Below are 26,164 nucleotides of genomic sequence, written 5' to 3' on the forward strand. Positions count from 1 at the left end.
TTGTAAACATAAGTTTTACAAAAAAATGAAAAAAATCAATAAAAGTGTCTTGCAGGCCAACTGTAGATACATACCTGGGCAGCAAAGTGATGTTGGAAATGCTTTAGGTGTTAAATAAAAAATTAACATTAATCTTTTCAATGGTATTTTATACATAACAAATGACCAGTTTATATCCTTAATCATTTCTATCCCTGAAAAAGAAATTAGGTATGACTTATTGGCAGTTGTGTCATTGAATGGGGTAACAAGGGCTGGAGTCCAAGAGTTGTTGGTGAATGAGCTACAAAATAGAAAGAAATTTGTGGATCAGTTTTGTAGGGTGAATAAAACTGACTTAAAACAAACAAAAACAAGCCAAGGCAATGTGCTTTCATTACTCATTACAGCTGAGGGCACCCAGCTACACTCATTCCACTGGCCTCAGCAGAAGCATTAACTTATTCAGCATCATGAGTATATTATTAAATGAGAATCTAGGATGGGTTTACCCCCAAATCTTTATTTTGGGCAACAAGCTTTTGCCACTTTAATGTCCTCCATCCATACCCCATTCACTGCACTTTACCCTTCAGCTAGAAAGACTCATGAGCTTTGTCTGCAGAGATGTTGCCAGATTTCATATTGAAGGTGTCTCTATATAGGATGACTCCCCCAACCAAATTCTCATTTATGAATGTCTAACTGCCTCTTCCCTAAACATACGTCAAAATACACTTGACTCAGTCAACACAAGTCTTTCAAGTCAACACACCCAATTTTAATGCTAGTGTACATAAATGATTACAATGATATAGGCTCCGATTTTTTATTTAACTGAAACTTAAAATGAAGATTCCACTCTCAGCAAGGGCTGCATTGCTTCAAACACAACCTCCCTCTGAGAGCAACTAGGAAAGCTAGACAATATTTTAAAAAATGTGTCTTAAGGCATATGAAAGAGACCAAAGCAGTCAACTCCCAGAAGAGGAGAGAAATAAAATGAGGCTACTTTTCCCCAAGTTAGTGACAATTTGAAAATATGTGTCTGAGAAGTTTAGCAGAGTACTCAGGAGTTAGACTTAGGCTGGATGGTGAAAGGGTCCACTGAAGAGAAGCCCTAGTTAAAAACAGCAGAAACAAAATAAAACAAAACACAGGTTTTGTTGGGGATTCCAACAAGCTAAATCCAACTTGTAGCAACCCAGAAATACACCATCCATTCTGAGGACTGATGCCTGATTGGATTAAGTTACTCTTCCCCTAGCCTACCTCCCTGCCAAAGGCAAAACTAAATACTCTCTGGTGGAAGATATTACCCAGAGCCTAAAATTATTTCTAGTTTTTCTACCCAACATCTGAAGTGCAATAAAAAAAATAACAAGACATGGCTTGGCTGAAAACAAAGAGGAAAAAACAAAAGTAATAGAACAGACCCCACAAAAATCCAGATATCAGAGTTATCAGACATGGACATTATTATAACTAAAATTAATATAACAATAATTTTGTTACGGAACAAAGTGACAAAATAGATTATTTCAGCATAGAATTTGGAACTGTATAAGATAATGAAACGGAAATTCTAAAACTGAAGTTACAAAAACTAAAGTAAGAACTCAATGGATGAGTTTTATATATTAGGTAGAGTGTGAATTAGTGAACTGGAAAATAGAAGGAAATAACCAGATTGAAGCATGGAAGATCAAAGGCTGAAAAATATGAAATTTTTTCATAAGAGCCAAAACAATATTTGAAGAGACAAAAGCTGAGACTTTTTCATAATGAAATACTCGAATGACATATTCAAGTAGTATATCTAGGCACATATTGAAAACCCAACGGAGAGAAAAATGCTGAGGAAAAAAAGACATTTACTTTCAAAGGAACATTAATAAGACCAACAGCTGACTTCAACAGTAAGTATCAAGTTAATTAACCATCCATATTCTACACAAAAGAGAATGGAAGCCAGAAAACAATGTTATCATGTCATCATTGTGCTGAAAAAAAGATATCTGCCAACCTAGATTTCTACATACAGAGGAAATATCCATTATAACTGCATCAAAACAAATACTTAGGAATAAACCTAACAAAATATGTATAAGATTACTAAACAGTAAAGTCTACAATATAAGAGAGCATTTGAAGATGACCTAAATAAATTGACAGACTAAGTTCATGATATGAAAGACAATATTACCAAGATGGTAGTTTCCTAGGATGGATTGTTTCAAAATATCTATATTTTTTCCTTTTTGGGGGGAGGGGGGTGTAGAAATTGACAAGCTGGAAAAACTTATGGAAATGCAAAGGGTCAAGAATATGTAACACAAACTTGAATAACAATGAAATAGGAAGACTTGTTCAATTGCGTATCAAGAATTATAAGCCTACCATAAGTGAAACAATTAGATACTAATATAAAAATAAGTACACCAATAAAACTGACACATACATTATATGGACACTTAATTTATATCAAATGTGCTGCTACAAAGCAGCTGGGAAATTAGTATTTTTCATCAATATAACAATAAGCTTTGCTCCCAATCTCACACCACATACAAAATTCAATTCCAGATGGACTGAGAATCTAAATGTCAAAATAAAAATAAAGTTTCTAGAAGACAACGTTGGTGGAATATCATTATCTTTGAGTAAGCACAAGTTCTTGAACAAGTCACAAAAAAAGCATGGCCCATGAAGGAAAATATTGATGAAATGAACTACATTAATACTAGGAACTGTGCTCAACCGAACATACCTCAATAGAGTAGAAAAAGGCAAGCCACTGAACAGGAGGAGGTATTTGCAACACATATAATCATTAAAAAAAACTTTGTATGCAGAATATAGCAAGAATGAAAACAAATCAAGGTAAAAAGACAAGCTAATAGATCAATAGGCAAATGATATAAATAGGCTCTTCACAGGAAAAGATATATAGATGCCCAATGGAAAAAAAATGCTCAATCTGATTAGTCACTGAGAAAAAGCAAGTTAAAACAATGAGATAGCACTACACAACCACCAAATAGGCTAAGATTAAGAAGTCACACTTCATACTAAGTGTTAGTGAGGATGTGGAGTACCTGGAACTCTCATATGCTGCTGGCCCAAGTGTAAACTGCTCCAACCACTATGGGAACTGTTATGCAGAATTAACTAAATTTGAATATATGTATAGCTTATGACCCTATGTTCCACTCCCAGGTACATACCAAATTACAAGTGTGAATTAACATGTACCAAAAGGCATGTGTAATAAAGTCCATAGCAGCGTGTTTATAAAAGCCCAAATGGGAAACAGCACAAATGTCTATCAGCCATAGAGTGGATAAACTGTCATATAGTCCTACAGTAGAATTCTATATAACAATGAAAACAAACAAATCACTGGTTCTTGCAACAATACAGATGAGACTCATAACCAATGCAATTGAAAGAAGGACTACACACAAGAATACATTCTGTATGGTTCAATTTATATAAAGCTCACAAAGAGGCAAAATTAAAACATGATTTTAGAAGTCAAGGCAATGTTACTTTAGGAGGGTACATTAGAGAGGATTTCAGGGTGTTAATGGTGCACTACTACATCTCGGTAGTATTTACATGGATATGCTCATTTTATTAATTTATCAAGTTGTGTACTTACTATGTGTGCACTTTTCTGTATGTATGTTTTATTCCAATAAAAAAGTTTCTTTAATAAACTAAGTAAACTCCAATCTAAAAATTTGACTGAATACTTTCTCTGACCATATGAAAATAAATTATTTAAATATTTATCAGGTGAAAAAACAAACAAAAATGTTTCCTAAGTAGAAATCAAGCACTAAGAGTCCTTATCAATATTTGTACTTTAGCTGAAAAGTGAGTGTTAAATTTGTCCCTCAAAATATAGTCACAGAAATAAGAATGTTTGGGTAGTTTTGCTCTCTACTACACCCCTCCCCGCAATACACACAATATTTTTCAGCTACTACTGAGGTAATATTTCAAACTGTGAATCCCATCAATAATCTAATATTAGAAGTTGTCAGATATCGACTGCTTAGGAGACAGCTGTTAAATGTTTGGATACCTACCATCCATATAACTATGCAGCGCAGTTAACATCGTCCCATCTTGGGGCACGTAGGCAGAATAAGCCATTTCTTCTAACATGGGCGGAGACAGCCTGGAGGGTGGGACAGATGTGACTGGGGCAGAGGAGGAGTGGTTGGGACTGACATGTTTCTTGTGGCGCGCTCTACAATTCTGAAACCACACCTGAGGGAGAAAAGCAATGCACCTCTGTCACATCAGCTTCTGAGAACATCACAACTCTGTTTAGAAAGGGAGGCCACCTCAGTGACTCTTCCATACAAGCACAGCATAAAGCTAAATAAGTTTTAGAAAGTTCTGCAGACAGAAGAGAAACATTTTTGTGCAAATATCAATGGTCATTTTCTTCACTCAATAACTATTTGAAGATTTACTTAAAAGCCAATTCTATACTAAACTAGTGCTTTCCAAAATAAAAACAGGCATGGGACTCAAAGAATTCCAAACGAAGTTTCCTTGGTTTTACTACTGGCACTTGGGACAAAAAAAGAAAAACAGAAAAAGCCTTTTAAATAGAACTTAAAAAAAAAATAACACACAAAACCCAACAACAACACTACTAAATGGATTCTTAGACACCTGCTGGACTTATTTCAAATCTTTTTTCAAATGCCTAAAATCCCTACTGAGAACTTAAAGCTTTCTACAAACCCCTTGATTCAGTGATTCCAGGCACATTTTAACCTGCTGGCTTCAATTTCTCCTAGTGAATACAATATAGGCTATCTCCTAAGAAGCATGTTAAGGTCAGGCTTACAATAAGAAAAAAACTAGTAATACTTAAGTAGAATAAAATACAAACAAATCCACTGGTGAAACAGTTCACAGAATGTAAAGAGCTAACCATCCTCTTGTCACTCTTTCCCAGAAATAAAGAAAGCAAATTCAGGGCAAGCAGGCCAGGTGAGTAAGATTAGATTGCCCCGAATGCTTCCAGCAATAAACTGCCTATGTCTGAACTCCCTGCCATTAGATAAAATTTGGACTATAGAGTGTTACTCTATTAAAATATTATAGCATTTATGTGCCATCACACCAAAGATTTTGTCATGAGGAGAAAGAAAGTGGAAGGAAAAAAAATAAAGGAAACTAATAAGATAAGAAAATTTGGGGTTTGGGACAAAGGCCGGGTAAAGGTCAGGGGCATATATCTCTGCCCAGGGCTGGCAAAAGGAAATCGGGGCTAAGTAACATGGAAAAGAAGGAAGCTGGAAAAAGATTTATATGAAAAAGTTGGCTTGCCCAACTGCTGTGGCTCAGTGGTTAAGCAATGACCTATGAACCAGGAGGTCATGGTTTGATTCCCGGTCAGGGCATATGCCCAGGTTGTGGGCTCAATCCCCAATGGGGGACATGCAGGAGGCAGCTGATCAACGATTCTTTCTCATCACTGATGTTTCTATCTCCCTCTCCCTCTCCCTTCCTCTCTGAAATAAATAAATATTTTTTAAAAGAATAGTGTCTTAAAAAAAAAAGAAGTTGGCCTATTTCTAAGACCCCAAAATTCCTTGGGACTCAAAAACAGAGGGCTGGCAAAGTATAAACTCAAAGGTTTAACGCTAAAGAAATAAAAATGAATGACATACTGGGTTGTGCAGCCCTGAGCAGGTGGCTGAAAGGGAGTACCCAAAGAATGTTTCAGGAACGAAACGTAAGACATGTGTCGAAGAAAAGGAGTGGGAAGTCACAGCCTTCTCCCCCATCTTCTGGAATGTTAGACCTTAGATACCTATACAGAGGCCACATCCAAAGTCTCCACTCACAGTTCTCTCCACGGGCTCTGAAACAATGGGTGCCACTGCTGTCATCACCCAGCCACGGAGATACACTCACACATTCTCCACCGTGTAAACGGGAACGGCTGCCGCCTGCCTGTTCCTGGACAGCACCCAGAGGACATGCACCCAGAGGGCCACGTGGAACCTAATTACATGGCACTGTGGTTCCCTGAGTTTCTTCCAAGTATCTTACGTCTCCAATAGATTAAATATTGGATGGAACCTACTCAGCTGTTTAAAAAAAAAATACCAGGCTTTGGAAATAGATACGAAGAAGGCATGACCTAAAAAACAAAATAGCTACCTTAATGCTGAATCAAATAGCTCCTTGGAAAGATCATCAACAGGTAGTAAGCAGAGAGAGATTTGTAAACACAAAGTGTCATGTAATTTGCACAGCAAAATATAGCTGATACCAGTCTTCAGAAAATAACTTCTGACATGAGGGCTACCAGCTTCAGAATTCAAATACAAGTCCTTCTGACACTCCTCACTGACTTAAAAGTTACTCCTTCTGCTTTGCAAACCTCTAACAAGAGTTCCATTTTCTTCTGAGCTATTGCTTTAATATTTTTTTTTATTCTATATTGTAAACTACATAAGCTAGAAGTAGGTCATGTAGACATTCTGAAAAAGAAAAGACTAATGCATAAAATTAATCTCTTTGGAAGCTCAAAGAGCCAAATATAACAATAATGTATGAAAAATATGGAATTTTAAATTATTTGGAAAGCATGGCATGATACTGACTTAAGAAAGCTGAGTAATCATTTAGGAGAAAAAAATAGAAAAATCCCTTCCTCACATGTAACCAAATAAATTCCAGATAAATTAAAGTATAAGTGTGAATAACTGAAACCATAACGTTTAAGGAAACAAAAGCCAATATTGATATCTCTCTCAGTGGAGAAACATAAAAATGGCCAAAGCTATAAGAAAAAATTATTGAGAGGTTTCAATACATAAAAATATAAAAAATTCTATGTGGTGGGAAAATGAAAAGAAAATTGATGATTAGGTGATAAGCACACAATATAATACATAAATGATAGAGTGTAGAATTGTATACCTGAAATCTACATAATTTTGTTAACCAATTTCACCCCAATAAATTCAATAAAAAAGGAAAATTGATGAACTATGAAAGTTTAACATGATAAATAGAAGTCAGTAAAAGTAAGATGGGGAGAAAAGAAACAACCCAATAGAAAAGTGGGCTAAAATAACTTTTAAAATTACAAAATGTTAAAAATGTATCGATAATGAAAAAATAAAAATAAAGACAATGAGATTTTCTGACTATCAAATTGGAAAGGACATTAAAGAAGGATAGCAATAAGGATTCACATAGTTGGGAAAGAGCAACTTTCCTAAGTAACTACTGGCAGAATAAATTGGTATGGACTTTCTGGAACTGATTTTTGTGGTATCAGTTAAAGGCCCTAAAAATGTTTTATCTTTTGACTCAATAATCCCATTTCTATAAATGTATCCTATCAAAACTATTGAACAAACATGCGAAGTATGTATACAATATTGTTCATTGAAGCATTCAAATGATAATAAAAAATTGGAAGTAAACGAAATTATTCTATGCTCAATATGTGCAGCAATAAAAATGATGTAGTTCTTAGTATGAAAAGATATTCCCAGTAAACATACTGAAAGAATACTGAAAGAAATAGAACAGTTTTATTATTTTTCTAAAGTTACACAACTCATAATTCACCTATCTGAAATGGTATGTGAACAGTGATTATACTTAGATACAGAGTTCAAAATAAAATCATCCATCTTCATTCTATGATCTTAGTACAATGACAATCTGATCTGTTACTCATGTCTCTCCAAGCAGACTTTAGCTAGTAAAGGTGAGATTGTCTCTATGTATCAGACCACTGTTTCTATCTAATCTTTGCATACAACCTAGTTTGCATATTAGAATCAAGGCCTAGTCATTAAAACTCTTTTCCTTAAATGTTCTAAAGTGTGCCCAGTGCTAGGAAGTAGGCTGGGCAAATAGATCATGATTACTATTTGAGATCACAGTAATTAACTCTTCAAAAATACTGTGAAGGGCTATATGTTTAACTTATACACACACATGTATATCCTATATAATAAAAGCGTAGTATGCAAATTGTCCCCTCCACCAGGAGTTCCACCAGCGGGCGGGGCCGGCAGGGGGAAGGGAGGGAGGCCTGGCTGGTGGCAGGTGGCCAGGGGAAGGGAGAGAGTAGCCAGCCAGCCGCTGCCAGCCACTAGGGACCCTACCAGTGCACAAATTTCATGCACTGGGCCTTTAGTATACAAATAATATACTATGAGGCAAAAGTAGGTTTACAGTTGTGAATATAGAAAACAGTTTATTCTTGTATTATTACTTATTCATTATTGTATTATTTTCCATAAGAACAATTGTTAATCTACTTCTACAGACTCCATATGTATATATTTGTATGCTAGTACTCCTTCCTTTGCTATCTTGTCAAAAAATGTTTAAATTCAATCCTCACATATTTTTTTCCTTTTTATTGAATTTATTGGGTGACACTAGTTAACAAAATTATACAGGTTTCAGGAGCCCAATTTTCCAGCACATCATCTATACACTGCCTTGTGTGTTCACCACCCTGTCAAGTCTCCTTCCATCACCATTTTTCTCCTCATACCCTTCCCCATACCCCACTCTCTCCCTAATCCTCACATATTAAAAGCCACTATCCAACAATATATACTTGCTCATAATACCGGTGACTGAAATACCTAAAAATTATATGAGAGTTATCTGTCTGAGGTCTTTACTTCTTCAAATAATTAGAAAGGGACTCAGAAAACCCTCCATTTTACTTTGCTTTCAACTTCAAAATAATTGAAAACATAGTAGTCATGAATCTGACAGCTGCTGCAGAATATATTGTGTCTGAAGGACCCCGGCGAAGGAAGCTTCCCTTCCAGCCACAGGAAATCACTCCCTCCAAGGGCAGTCCATGCCCTTTGTAGAGACTCTCCTACTGGGAAAGTTCTACATCATGAGTGAAATCTACCTTTTCCTGCATTCCTTTGCAGAGACCTGCTTCTGCTTGCGTTAATTTCTCAAACGTTTTGAACTCTGAATGTTATTTAAAAGTATTTTCCATTTCCCTGATCTCTCTTTAAGAACTTGGCACAGTTGACCACCTCCATCTTGAACCCACCTCACTCCTTTGGCCTCCATGATGCTTCTACTCATTTATTCTGGCTGTTACTATGTCCCACTCAAACAGCACCTCTTGCCCTGCTCTCTCCCTAAAATCCATTCTTCACTTTTTACTGTCTATAATCCTTTCCAAAGGGTCTTTACCCAATCTCACAGCATTAGATCTTTTTTAAAAAATATATATTTTATTGATTTTTTACAGAGAGGAAGGGAGAGGGATAGAGAGCTAGAAACATCGATGAGAGAGAAACATCGACCAGCTGCCTCCTGCACACTCCCCCACCGGGGATGTGCCCGCAACCAATGTACATGCCCTTGACCGGAATCGAACCTGGGACCCTTCAGTCCGCAGACCGACGCTCTATCCACTGAGCCAAACCGGTTTCGGCAGCATTAGATCTTTTTGCTCGAGTTTTGTTCATCCTCAAAAAATACCTGTTTACATGCCCAATGGCACCATCATTGCAGAATTAGCAGAGGGAAAAGGGAATTCATCTCTCTCCATATTACCAAACTAGCTTTCTTTTGACCTGAATATTCCTGTTAATAGCTCCATTCCCATGAATATTTTGACTTCAAATCTATGAGTCACCTTTGACTTGTCTCTCCTTCCCCATTACAGTGTCTGGTCCTTTTCTTGTGTCTCCAGCATCCAGCACTTGCCATCAGTGGACAGTCAATCAAACGTTTCTCGATGAATTCTAGGCCACCTCACCCATTATTTTCTTTAAAAAAAAAAATTACTTCTTTCCTGGACATCCCAACTAATCTGCTTACTTCTATCTCCCCTCTCCCAACCCTAATTCATCCCATGTGCTGTCATCAACCTTTTCTTCCTAAAATCACATATCCTGGCTTTCTCCTGAGAAGAAAAGAACTCTGCATTTACATACCTCTCCAAGGTCGGCTTCACCAATTTCTTCTCCCACAATTTGCAAACATAAATCTTACATTCTGACAAATTTGGTCTAGCTCATCCTTCCCTAATTTTGTTCACATCACTCCCTCTACCTGGATCTTTAACAAAGGCCATCAACACCCTCTACACACATACACACTCACTCACATACACAATCATAGAAAAGTAGGAAAAAACACTGACCTTAGAACCAGATCTAGCTTGGAACATCCATTGTCATTTTTAGCCTGAGGATCTTAGGTTTGCTATGAGCAATGAATGAAGCAACTTGTACAAGGAGTCACTTAACAAATGATAGCCCAGCCCAAGCAGGCTAATTATCAAGTTTTTTTGAAAAAAATGATTTAGAGTGTGAAGTGACCTAACATGAGAAACTAATGCTTTGGCAAGTCTTCACAAAGCAATGCACACTCATAAAGACCTAGAATAGAAATGTTAGTATCTCTTGATTAATGTTTAAAACAATCACCTGTATCACACGTCTGCTCAAGCCTGTCCTTTCTGCCAGTTTCTGGAGGGTCTGTGCATCTGGGTTGTTGTCCTGAGCAAACTGTGCCTGCATCACCTAAAAGATATGTAAGTGGTAAGTAGCTAAAAAGAATCAATCTTCTGCATCTTGATGATAGGAGAGAAGACATGCACAAGGAAATACTTATATTTTATTACTTGAAGGTCAATATGGGGATGTATGTATAAATGAAAACAGTGCACGTTTTGTAAATTTACACGTAAATTGCTATATTAAGATCTTTAAAAAAATAATTTCAACATAAAAACTTGTTTCTCAACTATGCTTTAAAAATAAGCTCACCTTTTCTTTCTTTCCATACTTATAACCCACAAGCATAAGTAGTATTAAGTCTATTTAGTTTTTTTCTGTTCTGTTAAAAAGTGTTAGCAATGGGGGGAGAAAAAGGAGACATATGTACTACTATTTGTAATACTTTAAACAATAAAATAAAATTTTACAAAATAAAAAAATCCCCCCCCCCCAAAAAAAAAGTGTTAGCATTAGAGCCCTGGCCAGATGGCTGAGTTGGTTGGAGCATCATCCCATACACCAAAAAGGCTGCGGGTTCGATTCTTTATCAGGGCACATGGCTAGGTCATGGGTTCAATCCCCGGTTGGGGCGTGTATAGGAGGCAACCAAATGATCTCTCTCTCTCTCTCTCTCTCTCTCTCTCTCTCTCTCTCTCTCTCTCTCAAAATCAATATATCCTCAGGTGAGGATTTTTAAAAAGTGTTAGCATTATAAAACTTTTAAAAATACAAAAATCATATACAATCATCTCTAACCTCTATTGAGCTAAATAGGTTCAAGGCCCCTACTACAATTTTTATTAGTCTGCAAATAGTACACAGCACAACAAATGTACTCCACTTAATTGCAACCATTTCATCATTAATTGTTTTAAGCACTTGCTTTAAGCAAAGAAATATCTGGAATCTTAAAAAGAGACACCCATCAGCACTGAATAAGAATTCCTCAGGATCTAAACATATATACATTGAAAAAGTCCCCAGGTGATTCTGATGTGACTCTTTGGCTTGGAACCACTGTGCTAAGTGAGATAGCAGTACATGAAAAAACATGCTCCTGATCTCAACTTCCCAGGGCAGAGATTCAGACATGCCCCTAACTACCAACAACACAAGGTTAAGAGAGAGGTGTGGAAAGTATTTGAAATCTTGCTTCCTGGCATATGTTATCACAGTTTGACTCAAATAAAATCTTATAAAAGTTCAGAGAGAGAGAAAGAGATATAGAGAGAGTGCTGTGGAGGGGGAAGTACCAGAATAAAAGTGTAAATTAAGATTTTTTTCAGAAAAGATTAACCATGGGAATCAAATGGGACATTTCTATTTTATTAGTTAAAAGTCAATCAATCCAGGGGAGTATTATCCTATATAATAAAAGGCTAATATGCAAATCCACCAAACGGCGGAATGACCGGTCGCTATAACGTGCACTGACCACCAGGGGGCAGACGCTCAACGCAGGAGCTGCCCCCTGGTGGTCAGTGTGCTCCCACAGGGGGAGTGCCGCTCAGCCAGAAGCTGGGCTCATGGCTGGTGAGCACAGCAGTGGTGGCAGGAGCCTCTCCTGCCTCTGCAGCAGTTGGATATCCTCTAAGGGCTCCCAGACTACGAGTGGGCACAGGATGGGCTGAGGGGACCCCCGCCCCCTGCCCAGTGCATGAATTTCATGCACCAGGCCTCTAGTAAAATATAAAGAATTATAGCCTGGCTGGTGTGGCTCAGTGGCTGAGTGTCAACCTATGAATCAGGAGGTCACAGTTGGATTCCTGGTAAGGGTGCATGCCTGGGTGGTGGGCTTGATCCCTAGTAGGGGGTGTGCAGCAGGCATCCAATCAATGATTCTCTCTCATCATTGATGTTATATTAGAAAGAAGATAGGGAGTCTGGCATGCAACATGATTGTGCATGTCCATGGGCATGGGATGAGGGTGGGTGACCAACCCAACTAAAGACTTTAAGCTCTGCTGGCCTGGACACCATTGCAGCAGGCCATATGAATTACATTCTCCACTATGACCCTCATATAATATTTACTATCTTTTGCCAGTGCCTGTTTCAAAGGATAGCTAAATAAGGCATTGGCAGATTTAGTTTTCCCTGGCAGAAAGTGAGTTTTCTGAGGGCAAAGGGAAGGTCTTATTCTTCACATTCCCCTTCCTGTCAATAGTGTTTGTGCTTGTGTTTATGACAGAATGAACCTTGACAATGGGAGGAAAATCTGAAGATAGTGTGGTTCACCAATGTTGTTCTCAGAAACCTTATGAGGTTTACAAATTACATAATATTTTCAGTTAAGTTCTCTCTGATTAGTGACTCTTCTAGAATAAGGTTTTCCTGGCTTCCTGTCCAACTCTGTCCACACATTCACTGTAAACAGTACCTATATTTTTGGTTTAAAAATGGGTAGAATCAGACTAAAAGTTCATAATTTCACCCAGTTCACTTCATTCTTCCTTTTCTACTTCAAATGTGTTATTTCATATGCAAATACAGTTGTGTTTATAGGAAGCTGAGTGTGTAAATCTCAAAGAGAAAAACGAATGAGCAAATTAATTATCTTCGTTTTTTTTAATTTTGAAGGAGAAAAGCATTTGCTTTCAAAGCCACTATTGATCATTTATAGAACAAAAACAGCATGCTTTTCACAAATGCATTTCAAATTCACAAGTTTAATCACAGAACCAAATTACATTAAATAAAGCAATTTCTCATCAAGGAATAAAGCAACACTTAAATCAACACTGATGGTTTAGGATTGGATTATACTAAAGGAAAAGTAAGATGTACTTATCAGTGTTTAGCCTCAGAAAAAAACACACACAACCCTTTGAATTTGAACTTAGTTTTATTATTCTCCAGTCACTATTGATGCCCAAACCCACCCTACTTTTAACATGGTCAAGGAATAAGCCTGTAGAGACACTCATCATTTTAAGGCCAGAAATTCTACCAGAAATGTCAGGATTCTGCAAAATAGCAGCAGACCAACTGGATTTGAAAGTAGATTAAAGTAGGTGCTAACCTTGGCACATTTAGCATTAATGATCATTGAGCAAGTGCATCTAACTACAACAGGCAAACCATAATAGTGACTGAAACTTCATTCCTAAAAAAAAACAAAAAACAATATTTGAAATATTTTGTATTTTATTGTGTAAGTGTGAAATGACTTTTTCTTCCCAAAAGTTTCTAAAGAATTTTGGAAATTTTTCTTGTTTATTCCTCCCTTTTTAATTCTACTCTGTTTACTCTACTGCTTCATGTATGATCTTGACCTACTGATCACCTATCATACTTTATTATTTTACTGAAAGGTAGGACAATTTGACAATGAGGGTACATCACCTGATTTATTAGAGGTTCTAACAAAATATAATAACTCAAGTTTTTAAAAATCTATAGCTATTCCAGATTCCTAAATTATAAAGAACCACTTGAGGACAGAATGGAGCCAGATTTTTTTTCAGTCATCCCTGGAATAGGTAAATACTAGTAAAGATTGAATAAATGAGAGCATGCTTTGAAAGCATATCATTTCTGCTTTCATTTTTCAAAACTGATGATTCTGATACAAATTTTTAAAAACATGATTCACAGTACATTTTAAAAAATACCTTCACCTGAGGATGTTTATTGATTTTTATAGAGAGAGAGGAGGGGTAGGGGGAAGAGAGAGAAAAGCATTGATGTGAGAGAGAAACATTGATTGTTTGCCTCTTGTATGTGCCCTGACTGGGAATCGAACCTGTGAATTTTTTGGTGTACGGGACGTTGCTCCAACCAACTGAGCTACCTGACCAGGGCCACAGCACATTTTCATATAATAATGCATGATTAAATAGTTTGTGTATATTTGCAAGTAAAACTATAAGGCCATCTACAAGATTCAGAATCGCACTCTTCTGTTCTAGCTGCTGCTACCATTAAATGGAGTTTTGTTAAGCACAGACTCAAAGACTCCTCGGAGGCCAAGCAAAATGAAAAGACCAGAGGTTTGGAGAGCAGGGTCCATATCTCTTCTCTGCCATTCCCTTGGCAATCTGCCCTGAGGAAAGTTTCTGCACCTCTTGGATGAGGCTACCTACATCAAGGACTTGTAAGAATTAAGGGAGAAAATGCCTGTCATAGGACTTGGAGCACAAAGTTCTCCACAAATATCATTCCCTTTTAATTTAATCAATATTTATCTTCCTATATGATATTACCTAAAGTGGTTTCAAAACTTCACAATTGTAATCTTAATAATGAATTTTATATGATATTAGAGTTATCAGTCTTATAATTAAAACTATAGCCAGCCTTTATGGGAATGGCTGACTTTAAAAACAGAATATATTTTTACTAGAGATTCCATTTTCTCACACATCTTTTAGCTACTGGGTATTCTGCTGCCAGGTCACCCACAGATACTCATGTCTCCTAAGTTATGGCTTTTTGTGATCTTCATTGCAATCCAATGAGGCATCCAGTAAAGCAAGGTTCAAGCAGAGATATTTCTTTCATTTGTCTTATCTTTCACTTATTACTTATTGACCATGTATTCTATGCCTAAGTTAAGAAGTCCAAAACAATCTGAAAATTTTTCAGAATGGCTTTAGATTTTAATGCTAGATTGCTTTCCAATATCATTAAGTTGCTTTGGAATATTTGTGCCACAGCAAGGTTTCTTTTTTAAGCATTCTCAAAATAAAAATTATCTTCTTGAAACACTTATATTCAGCTTAAATACTGGAAAGCCTTAAAATATTACATGTGACTTTTCAAAAATTACCTTCACTTATTTGTTAACATTATATAAATATCCTTTAAAGTTTTAGCTCAGATGGATACAATGTATAAAACACCCAAAAATACATAATAGGTGCTCAATAAATGCTACTTTACCTTAACATAAAATACTTCAGCCACATTAATCTTTTAGAACACATAATTTTTTTATCTTAAAAAATGCCAGAAAGAATCATTATATGTGTAGACTTAAATATAAAGTAAGGAGTAATTATTTAATAGTTTTCTTGACAATTCTCATAAACCAAATCTATGACCATTATACTTAGGGCAACTAAGCTGAAAATAATCCCTCCCTTTTCAGGGGACATAATCAACCTACTCAGAAAATGTATAATCTTTGTCCATTAAAAGACTCATTGCGGTTTGTTAAAAAGATGAACACGTCAGTGTCCCATAGACTCACACACATATTGTATGACTCTTTCTGTTGAATCCCCAAATATTTTGTTTGCTATTGCAATTATATGTAGTAATGTGATTTTATCAGGAAGTCAGGACAGACTAACATTTTGCTTCCACTTTGATGTCAATGCCAACAGACCCCAGAAAAACAAAGCTTGAACGAACATTGATAAATATTTTAGGGCCAAATGTATATTTCATACACTCACCAAGTTTTTTCCACACAAAGCATAAGCTAACCTTTTTGAAAACATAAACATGATTTTAGATAGCATAAAGTTGTGTTTTTTGGGGGTAGGGAGGGGCTTCAAAAATCATAAATTCATTGTCACGTCTACCTGGAGCTGATCTGCGGTAAAGCTGGTCCGAGCCCTTTTTGCTGGTTTTGGATGATTAACATCTTGCTCTGTTAGGAGGGCACCTTCCACACTAATCCCGTTACCTACATTTAAAAAACACACCGCACATGTTGGTAACTCAGATGGGTTCAGCAGTCATGCAATAATAGGTTTCTTACATCTATTGGCTTGGAGTAAAACTATACATCTTCTAGATTGCCAAACCCCTTGCGTTAAGTTTTTAAACACACTAGAAATAGACTGTTAAAACAGTAATCCATATGTAGTCTTGAACATTTAGTCACAAGTGCAAAACGTTAGAAGTACACATCTAAAGCTCATCCTTAGGAAGGCAAAGACAGGGAAAGGACTAGTTACAAAAAGCAAATCAGAATCTAAACTCAAGTTCTTAGACTGAGAATACGGCACAATGCTAATACACATGGCATGGCTTTCCCTGTAAATAAACAGATGGAGACCGCCACTAACAGTAAAGTGCTTAATGAGTTTTACCACAATTACACTGCACAAAATAATGCATTAAAGGGATCTGGAGGAAAAATTGTTTTTATTCCTGTATTCACTGTTCCAAAAGACTCAAAAGTATTTTAAGTATATATTTACCATTTTCCACTTCTCTTTTTAAATTATCCAGCATGCAGTCATAATGCACTCTGCACAGGACTTTCTCTTCCACCAAAGCAAACTCCTCTCCCGTGGAAAGTTGCCTTTTGCAAGAAAAGCAGGCAAAGCACGCCAAGTGATAGACATTGCCCTTGGCCCTCCGGACCCAGTCAGTAGAATGGATGTGCCTCCCACAACGAGAGCAGCGAGTTCCATACCTTCTACATAAATAGAAGGGTAGGAGGTGAAGATTTTAATGCTTGGTGACATATTCATCAGTTTGAGATTAAACTAATGCGTTACATTACTCATTGGATTAAGCTAAGTATTTAAATCTTTTGAGAATAAAACAGGAATCGATTATTTTTCTGAGTCAGTATGGTAAGCAATCAAGATGAGATATGGTTATAATTCAAACCTATTTATAAAACAGAAAATTCTCATTATTACCTTAAAGGAAGATTGGATTTTTTTCTTTTAAAATAAATGAAATATAAGTTTCAATATCTCTCTTGTAACAAATATCAGTGCATTTTAAGAGACCCAAGATACCACACACACACACACACACACACACACACACACACTCCAGATTGAAACCTAAAAATACAAAAAAGCACACCACTGAAGATATAAATATTGATCTCTTAAAACCTAGTTGAGATCATTAGAAAATACTTTAAATACCATTTTTAAGTTAAAACATTATAATATTTGAAATTGCTATTATAAAAAATGAGGAAAATAGTAATTGTTCACCCTGGGAAGACTGAAAAGAAGGAAAACTCAGAAAATATTTCCTTTGGTGAATAAATGATTGCATTGCTAATCACAGGGAGATGGGAAATATTACCTAAAACTTCCAGAGACACATCTGAACATTAAATGCAGATTAATCTTAACAAAATGCCAGATGTAAATATTTATTTTTCTCTTAGTCCAAGTGACTCTTTGCCACGTCTCCTTTCACTATCGTAGTCATGGCTTGGCATACCCATGTCCGAGATAAGTATTTATGTCTGTGTCTACTCTTTAATATATCTTTAGAGGTATTGCCATTTAAAAAAAATAACCTGAAAAACTGAATCCTAAAAGAACATTTCAGAATATAAACTATGAAGCATAAAAACATCCCGAAGAACTAGACCTTCAGTAAGGCTCTGAAACCAAATCTCTCAAACGACTTTAGATTACCATAAAACATTAAGATTAGCATATCCTAAGTGAAAGACGAGGCAAATTGCTACTATTTTTTGAGGAAATGGAAAGCATATCTGATGAGAAATATACATTTTTGGTAATTATAAAATTCTGTGCCTTTATAAAATAAAGGACTCTGGATTTCATGAAGTGCTTTAAATTACCTAGCAATTTATTCAAATCAATTACTAAACTCTCTGAAATCAGTTTTTGAAATTGGGTATGAACAACATAATTTGTATTACAAACTTTATTATACAGTATTAACTTCCCAATTTCACAATGAACATTCTTCTTCATTTGGAAATGCAAATTTAAAAATATGGTAATTTTTTAAAATCATGCTTAAGAATTTCAATACATCTATCCATTGAGAGTTGAGTTATATCCTGGAAGAAGCTGTCCATTTAAATCATTACAAAGAGATGACTCAGAGAAAATGTTACATTTAATAACTCAGGCAAATATAATCTCACAAAATAAAGGTCAAAGAACAGACAAAAGAAACAGGATTTTTTTAGGCAAAATATTTAGATTTGGTGCATTTCTGATACTGGAACAGTCAATTCTGATTAATTTGGTTTATCACAGTCTCCAAACTGCTGACATTTTATAGGTGTATAACTAGGAATCATCCTATAGTAAACAGGTCAAAGCTTAAACAAAACCTGGGTCCCCTCCACCCCCCATAATTATTTCATCTTACCACTCTCCCAAACCAGGGGCTTTCTCACAATAAGTCATCTTATATTTCATACTTTATATCTGTGCACAGCAAAGGAGTTCTTAATACCTAAAAATTTCATTTACCAAAGTGGGAATAATTATCTAAAAATCATTTTTGTATACTGAAGTCCTAAAACATCTAAACACACTTATTTATTTGTTGTAATACAAATGATACCTCAAAGATATAAAGCATTCTCATTTTGAAATCTATTACATAAGAAAAACTGGGCTTCAATAAATAAAACTGGACAAGAAAGCCTATTTACAAAATTCTCTTTGCATAATAATTTCTTAGATATCTACTTACTAAAAAAAAAAAAAAATCACCGAGTACCTGAAATAATCAAGTTTGCAGAAAATGTCCTTGTCTTTAATATAACAGCTGGTATGCCTTCCTAAGGAGGTTCTGCAGACACTGCAGGAGAGACACCGCACATGCCAGCACAGGTCATTCACCTGTGAAGGAAGAAGGGTCAGGATGATAACTCATTCTAACACTTAAGGGGATAGTTGTTGGTTTTGTGAATTAGGCAATTTAAAAAGCTGGTCCCTTCATGTTTTAATGCACACTCTGAATGTTTCCATTGAAAAGGTGCAACTTACACAAATATGTGTGTTGATATACTCCCTTAGACCCAACCAGAAAATCACAATAACATATTCTACATTTTGTGTTTAAAAAGTGGGTTTTTTTTTAATTCCTTTAAAGACTTCAGGTGTTTTTTTGTTTCGTTTTTGTTTTTTTAAAAATGGAACTTCTATGAACACAGGGAAAATTCCTGAACACTTGAAAGTCCTGCATACTGGTTTATTTTTTCTTTTACCAAATTCTTGCCACCATGAAACTTGTTAGCCAAAAAAACCAAATCACATACCTTCTCAATCTACTTTTTGGCCAAATTATTATACAGTGTGCACTGGTTAAAATGAGAGAAAAAGACAGTGAAAAAGAAGTTTTCTTAAGATAAATACTTACCCTTACAAAGAAGTCAGGGAATCCATTTTGCTTACAAAACAGAAATGCTAAGGTAGATTTAAATGTTGATATAGCAGAAGCCCTGGCTCCCATTTAACATTAAATAAGAGAATCAATGAGTAAAGTTTTGCAAACCCTACTTAATGATTTGACTACTGGAGAAAAAAATCTAATTATAAGTGGTTTTAAAAAGGCACCCAAGCATTGTTTGCCATTTATACTTCAAGAAATGAGGCATAAAATGGTGATTTAATAAATCACAGCCCTTTATATTTTCTAAGTAGGAAGATGAAATATTATCAGTTCAGGGAAGAAATCATAATTACCCCTCACCTTAAACTGTTGCCATCACTCTATTAGCACAACTTTAACTTTGGAGAATAAACGTGTATTGGATTGAACTTGCCTTAGTGCAGTCTCCTAAAATTTGTTCTTGTTAAATGGACACAATAACTAGGTTTATGCTTAATTAAATTTAATGTAAAAGAACAGCAGTGATGCAAAAACAAAAGTTATACTCTACAAATGGATCTAATGCTGAAAATAGGAATTATGTAATTTTGGAAAATATGAAATATACCTTTTGCTACACTATTTCATAATAAAGATGATCTGTCCAAATTCTATCAGATTAGCACCACTGTTCATGAAATATAAAAGATACTTTGAAGCTGAAAAAAAAAGTTTCACTGGCTTTTAGTTATGTGTCTCTTTCCAAAGCATTAATGAGAGTATCATTTGGGTAAATTTTTTAACGTCTTAAGTTTTAGTTTTGTTATAAAAGATGAATATAATCACTATACAGGAAAACAGCAAAAAAAGTAATAGAAAATATTAACAATGGTGAATACTGCCCTAGAAATAAAGATATTTCTTCTTCTATTTTTTCCTAAAAGGGGCCCAATTAAATTAAAGATTAGAAGTATGGACTTCCTTTCACATTCCACTGTTTAGGGCCTTCTTCTGCATTTTTATCTTATCCAACCTTTAAAAACAAACAAACACAAAACAAAGGTAGATTCAGGCTTTAAGGCAGAGTTATGACAACCCTCCAATTCCCTAACGCTAGACCCAGTGCCTTATTTTCCACCTTCCTCAAAGTTTACTTTAAAAAACAACAATCAAACAACCTCTTTCATCTTCCCTTTCCCCACCCCCAGAGGAAAGTAAGGTGAAGAGAGAAAATTCTGATGACTATAAACCTTCCCTGAAGTCTGGTATTGATCCAATCTGTACCTGTACATGTGTGTAAGACCAAGCCAGAAAACCCACCCAAACAACAGGGCACTGAAGTATGAGATGGGGCAATAGATGCATCTACTTCCTCTTGTACTTTTTTGTGCTAACACCATTTTATTTGCTTCATGATATAGTATTTTTCTATATTAAGCAATTTATACCCTCAAATACTCTACTACATCCCAAAATAATTATTTTTTAACCAGTGATTTTAATTCAAATATGTCTGGATAAGGACTCAAAATGGGGGGAAAAAAGAATTCAGAATTCAGAGTTTTTATATAATCATAAAGTATTAAACTTTTGTTAGAGCTAATATACTAATATGTACAAGAAAGTAGAATAAGACTGTAATATAAGACTTCATTGGGAGGACTCCAGTCCTATTACAAAGGAAAGCTTAGGTAACTTAGATATTTCATGTAATGCAAATATATAATAATATATAAGTATATTTTAACATAGATATGATGAACACTAGAAACTATTTCAGAGGGTGTGTTAAGAGTCACTTTGTAATAGGTTTTTCTTGGATCCTCTCTACTATGAAGTGTTAAAGCCTTTATAGATCCCTTTAGAAACATTCTTAAACATTATACTAATTATTGAGAGGGCTCATTGAAAATAAGCTCCTTTTTGATCCAAAAGATGCTTTTTAAACATCCAAAAAGGCCCCATGTCTAGAAACATTGAAAGGGGGGGGGGGATCTTAAGGATGCAGATTTAAAGAGAAAGCCATGTTAATTTTTCAGCTGTAAGAATTAACCACTGATAAAAACGAACTCAGTCACTTTTCAATGTTTTCACCAAAACTTCTTTTGGTGCTTTATCTGGGTTGTACCTATAGGGTATCATTTCCACTTTACAGGTGAAGCAGTTCTGATTGAGGTAGAAATTTAAAGAACTCATACTCTTCATAAATAATATTATTGTTTGAAAAGCTGGGGGTGGGGGTTTGGTGGAGACAGAATAGAAAGTGAACTGGTTTGCTACTAATCCAGTGTAGGAGAGATCATTAGTTTAAATAGTGGTGTTAAAGAGCGATTGAAGTTGAAAACCCACAGCATTAAGATTAAGACACATGGGACCATGATCCTGCGGGCAGTGCCCCGAGTAACCGTGCCTGCCAGAATTTATACTCCAAAACTCCCCCGCAGTATTTTAAGAGAAGTAAAACAAATTAAGACAGACAGTCTCCTCTCAAACCATTCGCGGCCCTTCATCCCAGGCTTCTTTCTTTTCTTCCCAACTTGGCATCCATTTCCATGTCCCCTTCTACACACCGGAGATAACATTTTTTAAAGCATTGGGTGGCCTTTAAGTATTAAATCTTAACGACAGGAGGGAGGGACTGAAATGGTTTCAGGTAACAGTAAATAAACAGAAAACTATATGTGAATAAAAAAAACACAAAAAATCTGTCCCGAAAAGAGCCTTTAGGACCATTTACAATGGTTCTCACCAAAGTAGACACTGCAAAGTGGAATCAGCCAACATATTCCGACCTAGAACTCTCAGAAGCAGGCCGGCGGCGGGGGCAATGTTACCCCGGGGGCGAGGGACCTGCGGAACCCGGGGCTCGTTACAAACCCCCAGGCAGGACCCGGTTTCAGAAAGGGAAGAAGGCTCTCTCCATGTCTGTTCCTCTACCAGTTGGGCGGCTGACTCCGGCACACACACCGAGGCACGGCGGCGTCGGCACCTCCAGACCAACACGGTCGCCCAGGAGCTCATTTGCAACAACTTGGGAGACTGGTTCTAAGACTTCCTCCCCAGCTCTTTCCGCCGCAGGGGTTGCCCTGCGTGGGTCTGTTCGGCTTTGAAAGCCTACAACCTCCAGGGAGAACAGTGCGGACGGAAAGGGGGGAACAAACAAACGTGTCCCGGTCCCCAGGGTTCCTGGGGGAGCCCGCACCCGGGGCCTCGCGGCTCCGCCCTACCTTGAGAAGGTACTTGTCCACGATCTCCAGGCCGCAGCTGTTGCACACACACTTGCCAGGGGGACAGACGGAGCCCGAGGCCATGGACCGGGGCGAGGACGACGGGGACAGCGGGGCCGAGGAGGAGCACGAGTCCTCGTCCCCCGCTCCCTCGGGGCTCACCTGCAGGAAGCCGCGAGGCGCGGTCGCAGGCGGTTCTAGACCCCCTCCTCCTCCTCCCCTTATCCCACGGATCCCTGGGGCTCCCCCACCGCCTCCCCCCTCCTTTCTCCAGCAGCCCCCCCCGCCTCACCCCCACTTTCTGCCCACTTCCTGAGGTCTCACTTCTCTGCCCTCACCCCCCGTGCAGAGTCCAAGCTCCAAGCCACCACCCACTGGGCTGGGACCCCTGACCTCAAGGGACCCAGGGAGCCCCACAACCCTGCCCAGCTAGCCGCGCCGGCTCAGCTTTCCACCCCGCCCCTCCCCGGACCCTCCCTCCACCCGTTCCCCCGTGGGCCGGGGGGGGGGGGGGGGCGGGAAGGAGCGCGGGACCCCGGCCCTTCTCCCTGAGCCGCCTCCCCACCACAGCCAGGTCTGCCGGCACCTGCGCCCCTCCCCCACTCACCAGTCCCTCGTCCCCGGCGCCTTGGCGAGTCCTCCCGGCCGCCAGGGCTGCAGTCCGCCCGCACTCTTCCGACATGAGCGCCTGGCGCTGCGGGGTGGGAGTGGGCAGAAACAGAGGAGAAGTTCAGAGCCCGCACGCTCGGCGCCGAGCCTCAGCTTCCACGCGCGCGGGGGGCGGGCTAATGAAGGCCCAGCGCGCGGGCCGCGCGTGCAGCCGTCCGGGCTCCCGGCCCCGCTCCGCGCACGGCGGCGGCGCAGCCCCGGCGCGTGGCGAGGCGGCCACCCCGAGCGCCGAGGGCTCGCCGGGCGCGCTGCGGAGCTCTCGGGGCGCAGGCTCCCCAGCTCTCACCGGGGCGCGCCGGCTCCCCGCCCCCCTGCCGGGGGGAACAAGTTATGAGCAATCATCCCCGCACAAAGCACTTTCTGTCTAGACGTCAATCACGGCGGGGCTGGGATCACCGGGCTAAATGGGGTGCACGGAGGGAAGAGGCAGGGTGGGAGAGAGAAAGGAGGATTGAGGAGGGGATGGGGAAGAAACTTGATTTCTTTAATAACCTCAATTAAAAGAGCAAGACATATTTTTTTTTTTAAAAAAAGGGGTCTTTTGAATTGGATAGCCCGAAAGGTGTGAAGAGGTTTAATAGGATACTTGAGAGCTAATTACAGCGGGATTTAAGAAGCCTGGTGCTTGTTCCGATGACAATTTGAATGAAAATGCTTCAGATTCAACCGAGCCAGCAGCTCTTTCGTAAACTTGCAGCAATTAGAGCCGCGAGTGATTTACACTCGTTTCTTTCAGGTGTAAATTGCCACTTATTGCTCAGTAAGTCAACATTTGAGCTACTGAAGGATTATTTTTAACCGGCGCAGAAAGCGTATCGAATAATGGAAAATATCCAGCTGAATTTAATTTGTGCTATTAAAAAAAAAAAAAAAAAAAACTCACCCAACCTCGGTCAAAATGTTTTAAAGTAACAACGCTCATTACTCAAATGTTCCCAAGCGTTGGCTAGAGTTTTGTTCTGAAACGAAAACGCAGCCTTTCCGGGCGTTTTCTGCCTTCTTTTTTCGAAAACTCCAGCGTGCTGCGGGGTGGGGTGGCGGAGCGCGAGGTCCAGCGGCCCACACCTCGGTATTTCGGACTCCTCGCCTCCCTCCCTCCCTCCCTCCCTCCCTCCCACAGCACCGGGCGAGACGCTGTCGCCCTGAGCACCCCGGCCCTGCGGGCGCTCCCCACGCGGGACCCACGCAGCCGCCCGCGGCCGCGTCCTGGCAGCACAAAGGGAGTTCGGGCAGAAAAGCCCTGTGTTCGCCGGGCGTTCCCCGCCAGCGTCCCGCAGCAAAGAGAAGTCGGCGGTGCCGGGTGCGGGTCCCCCGCAGAGGCGCTCCAGCAGGCTCCAGCTGATTTTCGAATCTGAATTGGGAGACACCCGTGGGGTCCCGCCTCCGGAGTGAGGTGAGAGCGTGGCCGTTCCCCCCACGACCTAGAGACCAACGGTGCGACTCGCGTACTCTGGGGCTTGCTTCTTTTAGGAATTTTAAGTAAAATAGCACTCCTGGGCGCTTTGGGGTCCCCCGAGGCCTTCGGGGAGCCGCGCACCTTTCTGTGTTCGCTGTGGGCCCGCCAGCGCGGGTGGCCCCGCAGCCGGGGGCAACGCCTTCGGGCCCGTGAGCGTCCGCGGGCGGAGGGGCGCCTCTGTTGGGTCCCACCCGACAGCCTCCCGGACCTCCGCATTCTCTCTCCCCGACCGCCACGATCGCCTCGGCAAACAGAACAAAAAAACACGACTCACGTCGGTACCCGAGAGCGCCTTAGGCTCGAGGCTTCCTCTCCCAAAGTACAGTCTCCAAGTCCATGCTTCAGGCTAAGTGAGCGTGTGGGGAGGGGAGGCAATGATTACTGACTAAAGCTACTACGTAACCAAAAAAAAAAAAAAAAAAAATTGTCAGGTCTGAAGATGAGGCCGTCACAGGTAATTTCTGAACCTCAACAGCTCGCGTTTCCAGGAAACCGCGCGCTTCCGCGGGCCGGGCCCGGCGTCGCCTCGCTCACCTTCTCGGGGGGAACGGCCAGCTCCGGCACGTCCTTTCCTTGCAGTTTACACACAAACCTCTGATCGCTTTTCCAATACATGGCACTGCGAGCGCTGCTTGTCTCAGACCAACTCCGGAGGGTCCGAGGCTGCCCGCGTCCGCCGATCGCCCCCGCCCCCGCCCCAAGGCGCTGATAAAAGCGGACACCCCGAAGGGGGAGAAGCTACCAGCCAGTCTTCCCCCGAAGAGGCCGCCCCGGCCCTACCCGTGCTCGGGTAGACAGACTCCTCTTAAGAGGTTTTTCTCCCCAACTTCGCTGAGGTCTGTCCCTCCAGGAAAAGGAAAGGGGGGGGGGAGTTTGTTTTCCAGAGGGTGGAACCTTACATCAAGGGAGGGAAGGGTGTGTGTGTGTGTGTAGGGGGGGGGGGGGAGAAAGTCTTTTCCTGGAGGAAGAGCCTCACCTCCTGCAGGAAAACCCGCCTTCTCTACACGTTAAGATCTTTATCAGGACAAGCCGACTTAGTCCAGATTCAGTATTAAAGGGGGGGGGGGGGGGGAAATCATTGGGAATGGCCCTGTTAACTTTTGGGTTAAAAAAAAAATCTGCTCTCCGCTTTTGCCCTGGCTTTTTAATTCTCGCTTCCCAACCAAAACCTAAACAAAGATTCAGGTTACATCTCTTTCTGCACCACGCCGCCGAGGGGGAAGCGGGTCTGGGAGGCGGGAGGTTTCAGTCCTTCTCCTGCAAAGCGC

At 39.5% G+C, this 26,164-nt stretch overlaps 1 protein-coding gene across 2 annotated transcripts; it reads right to left on the reverse strand.

Annotated features, from left to right (window-relative positions):
- Positions 1-206: 206 nt before the first annotated feature.
- LHX8 (LIM homeobox 8) lies at positions 207-25,511 on the reverse strand (the record flags this gene model as incomplete). Of its 2 annotated transcripts, none has more annotated exons than XM_079776561.1 (9): positions 207-283; positions 4,077-4,260; positions 10,461-10,556; positions 16,064-16,167; positions 16,688-16,908; positions 18,951-19,072; positions 22,772-22,933; positions 23,379-23,465; positions 25,431-25,511. In XM_079776561.1, 9 exons carry the CDS (start codon positions 25,509-25,511, stop codon positions 207-209), a joined length of 1,134 nt encoding a protein of 377 aa, XP_079632687.1. The 2 variants fall into 2 exon arrangements, with proteins under 2 accessions (XP_079632687.1, XP_079632688.1); XM_079776562.1 differs by having other exon boundaries at positions 233-279.
- Between the last annotated feature and the right edge of the window lie 653 nt (positions 25,512-26,164).

Source organism: Cnephaeus nilssonii, assembly GCF_951640355.1.
Source record: "Cnephaeus nilssonii genome assembly, chromosome: 7".
Taxonomy (NCBI): Eukaryota; Metazoa; Chordata; class Mammalia; order Chiroptera; family Vespertilionidae; genus Cnephaeus; species Cnephaeus nilssonii.